The 8,658-nt window shown below is 37.3% G+C and overlaps 1 protein-coding gene across 3 annotated transcripts in view; it reads right to left on the reverse strand.

Annotated features, from left to right (window-relative positions):
• Positions 1-2,489: 2,489 nt before the first annotated feature.
• HNF1B (HNF1 homeobox B) overlaps positions 2,490-8,658 on the reverse strand; it is a 64,425-nt gene continuing 58,256 nt past the window's right edge. For 2 of the 3 annotated variants that reach the window (XM_018556794.1, XM_018556792.1), the window contains exons 8-9: positions 6,929-7,047; positions 2,490-3,188 (exon numbers count right to left, since the gene is read on the reverse strand). In XM_018556794.1, the coding sequence (XP_018412296.1) occupies positions 3,168-3,188; positions 6,929-7,047 (140 nt within the window). In that variant the 3' untranslated portion in view covers positions 2,490-3,167. Of the gene's footprint in view, positions 3,189-6,928; positions 7,058-8,658 lie in introns of all 3 variants that reach the window. The other variant, XM_018556793.1, reaches the window with a different exon arrangement.

An 8,658-nucleotide genomic window follows, 5' to 3' on the forward strand; every position in this document is an offset into this window, starting at 1 on the left:
TTGAGAATCTAGCACCCTTTACATTTTTGGATATGTACTTGGAAAACTGTCTCCACTATAGCAGCCAGAGCAACGTACAATGGTGTTCACCAGTATGAAGTTTCAGCCTATGCCAGCTACAGTATATTAGCTACAATATGCATAGTAGTCACAAGTCAAAGACCAAAAAAGGTGTTAAGGCGTTGCAATCTAAGAGTGCAAGTAAAAAAAAGTTATAGGTAAAAGTTTCAATTATAATTCAAAATCTGCATTTACTGACAATACACCATAGTTTCCCTTTAAATGCCTTGAAGCTTCTTTCCACACAAGAATTAATTTCTAAAAAATGTTTTATTCCAACTCACTTTACTAATTGATGTCTGTTATATATGCAAAGTTTCCTAATGCTTTTGTCATGAATTTGTAATAAAAATTTAGCTCCGCTTTTATACGTCAACAGCAACCATGAAAAATAAAAACTGTACACGCATTAATTTATACATATTTCAGTTTACTTGAAAAAATTGACTTTACAACAAATATAAATATGATTTAAAAAACAAGGATTGGCTGTAATTTATTGCAAACAATAAATTACAATAAATCATTGTGTGAATTCTTCCATACCCATGAAAAACTGGATCTTTGGCAGTAAGTTTGGTGGGCTGACTTTGAGACACCTTGTTCTTTGCCACTTTAATACAGAATCGTTTTAGCCAAAAATCTGTCTTGGGAAGAATTTGTCCAGTGCCAACACTATGTTTGATGTATCATTGGAAACACATATTGTATTACATATTACAATGAAACAAAACCTCAACATTAAATTAATACTGCTGTATATAAAAAATTATCTTTTAAAAATAAACTGCATGTATGGTACAGTTGCAAATTACTAGGAAATCTTAAATAATACTGTCTGTAATTTAATGGACACAGTTACTGTATATCATGTTGTCTGCCAGAGATTGAAATCCAGTAGACAAAGGCAACCATGAACGGCCTACCATTTCATTCCGTCTTTGTTTAGTGATGGGTATGTATATTTATTTCCCCCCTTCCTTTCTCACTTCCTCTTAGACATGTGAACAGGGGCTTTAGCTGACCTTTGTTCCAAATCACTAATTTGATTGTGTGTATAGACTGTCGGTCCTCTAAACACAATTGCATGAAGTTGCTGCCTTGTTCAATGAGGCGAAAGAGCTGGATAGCCAATAATGAGAACAGTCACATGACACACAAGCCCACTTCACAGTTGCAATCATGTGTTTTGTGGTCGGGTGGCATGAAATTACGGAGGTCTCTTTCTCATGCCACTCTTATCTAAGGACAAAGTCATTAGTGCTGCCTCACCACGAAATTTCAACTCAGTCTTATATCATAGCAGGCAAAACTGTCACAGTTTTTATAAATAAAAATTTAAAATGTTTAAATTCAGAAATGTACTTTGTGTCCATTGTTCTGCTACAATTGGCAACATTTTTCGATTGTGAAGGCTCTGGTGGAAGACAACAGAAAAGCGGAAAGTGTATGCTAGATGGTGGAGCTTGAAACAATTCTAATCTGACTTGGAAATCATTTTAATTTTTTTTCACCTTTAACATCTGCTGAACTTCAGTCTAAAGGGATTTTGGATTTTAAGCTAGAAAGTGTAAATTCACCTAGTTTTCCTAACAATTTATGCATAGGCCACCCCGCTAAAAATTGTATCAAGCAGACCAATCCCCATTACCTACATGAGGGGACAAGAGGAGAGAATGTATCTTTTCTTGATGAAAGTGGCAAATCCATTTAAACAAAGCCAATATCTGTAGTGCTTATAAAGTCTGTATATCATTTTGCACATGATTTCACACTCCATTATGTCCTCTCAACAAAACCAATCATTCAATATTTTAAATACAACATATACCAGCTCTTCCAGCTACAAGTCATAGTGCTCATTTCCCAAAGCTTTAACACAAGGATGAGGATCTATCTTTATTTTAGCCATGTGAATTTTCAAATATCACTGGATGCAGCTAAAAATAATTGTAAAATCTTTGAAAAAACAATGATCATTATCCTGATGTGTTAGCTGTGTGAATTGAGCCTTTAGTGTTGAGAAGTAAAGAAATAAAATATTCATGTAACCAGAGTACTAATATTTATCAAACAAAATTTTTAAACAATTATGATAAGGCAGTGATAGAAACTAATGATTGTTACATTCATTTTTTATGGGAAAATAATTAGCGGCCAACTTGTTGTATTTACATTAGTGGCCTACTTGTTGGGTTATGTTTGTCGCATATATGGAAAGATTTCTTGTTCACTGATGCAACGTAGAGTTTGGCGAACAAATATTTAACTCATCAAAAGTATGCCCTTTGTCACCTACAGGTTCCAACAATAGCAATGGGCCTGATTTACAAAGACCTGAGAAAAGGATAATATGTGGCTAAAACAACCAATAAAATGGGACCTCAGATCTTTTTTTCTTGTCTACAAATCCTTATTTCATTTCCTCCTGTCTTAACAAACCAGTTCCAGGGTAATGTAATAGACTGTATAGCATACAATATGCCACATTGGAATACATTTTATTGTGCAACACTGCAAATTCATCCCATGGCTTTGTGTATGTTGATCAAATGCTTACTTTTACTTGGATGTTTGACCTTTCCTTTCAAAACAACCTAAACATTATATTTATGCATTATGTACAAAATAATTGCACTTTTTTTTACAATTTACAGGTATTGAACAAATTCACCTCTACAGCAATCGTTCACTTATTTAAACATTTACAATGGCTCAGTTCAGCTTTGTACACAGTTTTCGGCTCCAGAATTTCCAGTTTCTATGGCAATGTTCCAGCTGCCGTCTGTATGCACCACGCAGGTTTGCAGATCCTCTTACAATAAGTAATTGCAGTTTTTTCACACTCTATCTATGTGTCATGTCTGGGTCACAAAAGTCAGGAAAGCCTTCAAATCACCTGGGAAGATGACTGAAAATCAAGTATAATGATGGGGATGAGTGCATGGGCTTTCCCCTTGTTCAGAGTCTGCCTCTCCAGTTCTTAGTGGTTCACATTTGAAATTGATCTTGAATCAATCCCACACAGTAACAACTAAAAGTCCAAGATGTTACCATTGCTTGTAAAGTCCGTATTGCTAAGGTAGGAGTTTAAGTGCAGCAGGATATCACCAGGCTTGCAAAGGGCACTGCAACAGGAAGAAAAAAAAGACTTTCAGAAACAGCATTTGAACACAGATATATTACCCTAATTTAGCAAAATTATTTTATTGCACCACAAATGAAATTTATGACAGTGCTACATGGCCGTGGAATATGGACATTTACCCTTCCCTATATACACAGTTGCAGTACGAAGGCCTGTACACTTTGAACAGCACAACTATAATGTGCACACAAACAGTTTTAAGGGCACTTCCAAAATGTAGAATTTGCTTTAGGTGTAAAACTTTATTGCTCTAGGGCTGTGAACTGTAATATATATGAATATAGAATGTAAGAGACAAATACGAAGATCAAACAGAGAGAAAAAACCTGCAAACTAACAGATTTTTGGTGTATGAAGAACAAACATTGTTAGCAAGATAAGATGACAGGAGTGTAGTATTGCACACCATTAAGACATGGTATTTAGTGCCGGAATATATAATTGCACTGGAACACATTATATTGTATTGTCAACAGAGATTAAAAAAAATGCTTTTTTTTTTATCATGGTATCAGATATTCAGGGATCTGCATCTATAGATAAATTAAAGCCTTCAATATACATTGTTCATAATGTAACGGTGGTCAATATCAATCTTTATGAGATAGTACTTGCTCAAATTCTGTTTGTACTATGTTTGTATTACAGTTATTGTTGGCAATAATTAATAGGTGAGTGGTTGCTATGTACTGTGAAGTTACTTTGAAAATGTAAAGTGGCTATGGAGATATTATTTAATTGTTATTTGTAGCAACCAATCTGTCTTTTCTGTTGTGTAAAATATAAGGCTGAGGCTAATACTAAATATGACCTGGAGTTGTGATTAGCCACCACTTATCATTTCATACAACTTTATAGTTCCAATAACTGTGTCTTTATGTATTTGAAGGAGAACTATGGGGTTAGGGCTTTTCCCCATAGTTCTCCTTAGGGTAACGGGAGGAAACAAACTGGCGTCCACCCGTCACCCTAAGCTCAGTATACCGCGAGCTGCAGCTCTCGGTATACTGAGACGCCACAGGTGAAGCGGATCCCGACAATTATGTCTGGATCAGCCCAGCTGCGTGAGTGACAGCTGGCTCTGCCTATCTAGAGGCAGAGCCAGCTGTACCCGCCCCCTCCCCCGTCCGTTCCGCTAGCCAGCGCTGGAGGATCGGAGGGGGAGGGGGGAATCCAGCCACTCCACTGTCACGGCAGAGAGCTGTGACAGGATCGAGAAGTGAGCAAACACCGGTATGTGTTCGCTCACTTCCCGATCTACTCCTTCAACTTTTCAGTTGAAGCTCGTTAACTCAGTTGGTCCCAACAGAGCCACCCACATCTTGAATTTTGGCCAATTTAATAGGAATCGGCAAACATTTGCGCCATGGACACACATACAGCAATAAAAACTCTGCAAATATTATAAACCTTCTCTGCTTTATTGCAAATGTAAAAGAAAGTTTTGACTGGATTGGGGCTTTAAACTTAAACACTGGAAGTATTTGATGGTTCTTGGGATCATTTAACAAATATTATTTTGGCCACATGCCTAAGTATAATGGGCAAATAATAAAAGGATGGTTTATTTAATGTTGCCCTTGTCTGGAAGAGTAGTGAAACTGTAATTCCATGTATTCCTCGTCAATTCCTTTTTGCATTTCCCACTCTTTGTAGTCAAGAGAAAAACATTTATCTAACCCCACAAATCATAATCAGTCAGGCAATCAAGCACATCAAGGCTCCATGGAATACTATTTCCTTGAAAAGGCTTATCAATCCATCTGGTGGGCGCTCAGCCCTAACCAAACCTGATTAATTATTCATCTTGCCCGAGCTGACTTTGATGCTTGTTGAAACAAGTCCTATAGATGCAGGACATAATTATCTAATCCAAGTACATTAGGATTCTGCCTGTTACGATGTCACAACTCCCAATAATTACTGCTTCATTGAATGTGTAGCAGCTAAGGCTGAATTAAATTGTCTTCACATTTAAGGTAAAACTAACAGACAATGCCTACTTATATAAACCTCCTCCGTAGTCACAACGACATCAGTTTATAAACATTTTCTGCTTTACCTTATTATGCTAAACTGGGTTGAAAATGCTCTAGTATCTTTAGCTGCAGTTATGTCATGAACACATGATTTGTCATTACCTACCTAACAACAAGTGACTCTTTACTAGCTATGTCCATCTTCAATGCAGTCCTTATAACACCCATGGCACAGATATGTATGCCTGCCACTGGCTGTTAATCTGCGAATTATTAGACTAAACAACCTGAAGCTTACGGTGACATTTCACTTTTACATTTTAATTTGAGAAAACCTCACTATATATTTGTTATGTGTTCTAATTCACATACAAAAAATCTTCTTTTTTTTTTTAATATTGCTTACATTTCCAGTTGTTTATATGGGCCAGGCCTTTGGGCAGACTGCAAGCTACTGTAAACAATTTAAACGTTAAAAGTGAAGGGACAAGTTTAGGGGCATACTGAATTTCCCTCATTAACATACAATGCAGAACTTAAAGGAGAACTATGAGGTGAGTGATTTCCACTCATCCTCATAGTTACAGCCGACTTGAGACAAAGAAGCTGTCAAAGGTCGGCTCTATTGAGCGGGAAGTGAGCCGAAACATGCACCAATCTGCTCACTTCCCGATCGTCTCCCTGCAGTGAGTGGTGACTGTCAGTCACCACTCCCGCAGGGATTCCCCCCCTTGGGCAGGCACAGCTGGCTCTGCCTCAAGATAGGCAGACCTAGCTATCACTCACGGTATCACTCACGCAGCTCGGTGGATCCAGACAGTATTGTCTGGATCCGTCCCGGTTGTGGCGCACTCAGTATATCGCGGGCAATAGCTCACTATATACTGAGCTTTGGGTCACGGGAGGAGGTTAGTATAAGTCCTCCCGTGACCCTAAAGAGAACTATGGGGAAAAACACTTACCCCATATTTCTCTTTTAAGCCTCACAATCTTTGACCCTTAGTTAGGACAGATGATGTTCATATTTAGTTTACAACTGACAATGAGATCTGCCAGAACAGTAGAGACAGGATTAATAATAGTAAACATTACCTCCCCTCCAACATTACACAGAAGGGGAACAGTTCTGTTCTGGAGTTTTCAGAAAAGAGCAAGTAGAAATTTAAGCAGCTTTTTTTTTTAAAGTTATGCAATGTAAATGGGAACATTTAACAAATATGAAGTAGGTGTAATCCCAATTTGACTAGAAAAGTGGAAATACACTTTAATACTGGCAAGCCTATCTATATATAGCAATTTAAAAAAAAAAACAGCATGAAACTGTACTAAAATACCCAATCTCTTCTCACCTCATTTAGTTTATAGGTGATTTTATGTATGAATTGGTTATACAAATAGTATATCATAATTGTTATATGATAGTTATATTAATCAAGATGCAAAATGTAAATAAAAATACAAACACTCAAAGTGAAACAACATGATCTCAGTGACTTACAATATTTGATCTTGATGTTGGAATTGTTTTTATTGCTATTCATTTCCCTGCTACTACAGAAACAGCAATAAAAACCTAACAGTGGTTCCAACCAATCTTAGCTATGCCAAAAAAAAAAATTTTGTCTGGAGTTTTGCTTTGGTTGTTATTGCCATTGACATTAGTTTTGAAAAAGTAATCAATGTTAACATAGTAAATCAGGAGAATGTAAAGCTCATTCCAATTTCCATATGTGCAACCCACCTGTTTATGGGAAGACATGCTTGATAACGTGCTGATGCTGCCAGTATCTGTGACCACCATGGTTGAGGGAAAGCGGGATGTGTGTGAATACTGGGGAGGTTCCTGCTTGTGTGCATACACTATGGACATCAAAAGACACAAGAAGAACAAGGGTGAACTCATCCATAAATATACATGTAGATATCTTCATGACAAGCATCAAACACCCTGCAAGGTGCATTATAAAGAACAACAGAAGTCATAAGTTCAATAAGTAAAAAAGTTTTAAAGGCATTTTATACAGGTTCCAGAAGTTCTTATGTGTACAGCCATTCGTTTCTTCCAACTGAGAAAGCCTAATTGAGGTGTCATTTTCTACAAATGCACCAGGGTGTCTCTCTTCAAAGCTATTAGGCCCATCTGATTAGGAAGAGGCCAGAAGCCAAGCCACAACTATAGAACTATAGAGAAACTTAAAGTATATTTCCACTTGCACATCCAAATTGGGATAACACCTATTTTATATTTGTTACATGTACCCATTCACGTAGCATAAGCTAAGCAAATTATATAAAAAAATGTTTCTTGCAGTTTAAATTTATTTTACTTGAGTTGAGGTTTCAAGGGTTAAAAGTTCCTGATGCTTCTATTTCTTTGAAATGTTAGGAGGGGCAGTGAGGGGTCTGAGATGCCTTGTCCATTGTATGTTAATGAAGCTTTTCAGATAAACACAATCCTCAAATTTCAGTTTCAAGTCTTTCCATTACGACAGACCATTCTGAAAAGGCTAAGAAAAACCTGAAATCAGCCATCTTGCCTGCTGCAACAAAACTTTTAAAAGGTAAGACTTTTTTTCAAAAGTTATTTTTCAGTATGCTGTGTTAACAGGAACACATAACAAACATATAGAGGGGTTTTCTCATATTTGACAACAGAAGTGGAAATACACTTTAAGGAAGCATTTAAGTGTCTGGCTTTTTGGTAAAGCCCATCATTCTACTGTTTTCAGAAAAAGAAATGAGGCCTTTAAAGAAAATACAGTCCATAAAGTCACACATGGTGGAGGTTCACTGATGTTTTGGGGTTGCTTTGCTGCTTCAGGCACTGGATGTCTTGACTGTGTGCATGGCATGAAATCTGAAGACTACCAAAGATTTCTGGGGTGCAATATAGGGCCCAGTGTCAGAAAGTTGGGTCTCCGTCAGAAGTCCTGGGTCTTACAGCAGGACAATTACCCAAAGCACACATCAAAAAGCACCCAGGAATGGCTTCAGACAAAGCGCTGGAGAGTACTGGACTGGCTAGCAATGAGTCCAGATCTGAATCCCAGAGAGCACCTGTGGAGAGATCTCAAACCAGCAGTTGGAAAAGGAACCCTTCCAATCTGAGAGACCTGGAGCAGTTGGCAAAAGAAGAGTGGTCCAAAATTCCGGTAGAAAGGTGTAAGAAACTCATTGATGGTTACAGGAAGCAATTTATTTCAATTATTTTCTCCAAGGGCTGTGCTACCAAATATTAATTGAGGGTGCCAATAATTTTGTCTAGTCCATTTTTGGAGTTTTGTGTGGAATTTGTCAGATTTGGCTTTTTTCTCTCTCAACTTTTTTGTGTCATACCAATACAAACAAAAGAAATAAACATGAGAATGCCTAAACAATTTTAATTGCAACAATTTTCTGCGCAAAGTGGTGTATTATCTGACAGAAATGCAGGGGTGCCAATATTTTTGGCCATGACTTTTTATATATACA

Source organism: Nanorana parkeri, unplaced genomic scaffold, assembly GCF_000935625.1.
Source record: "Nanorana parkeri isolate BGI_ZX_2015 unplaced genomic scaffold, ASM93562v1 scaffold252, whole genome shotgun sequence".
Lineage (NCBI taxonomy): Eukaryota > Metazoa > Chordata > Amphibia > Anura > Dicroglossidae > Nanorana > Nanorana parkeri.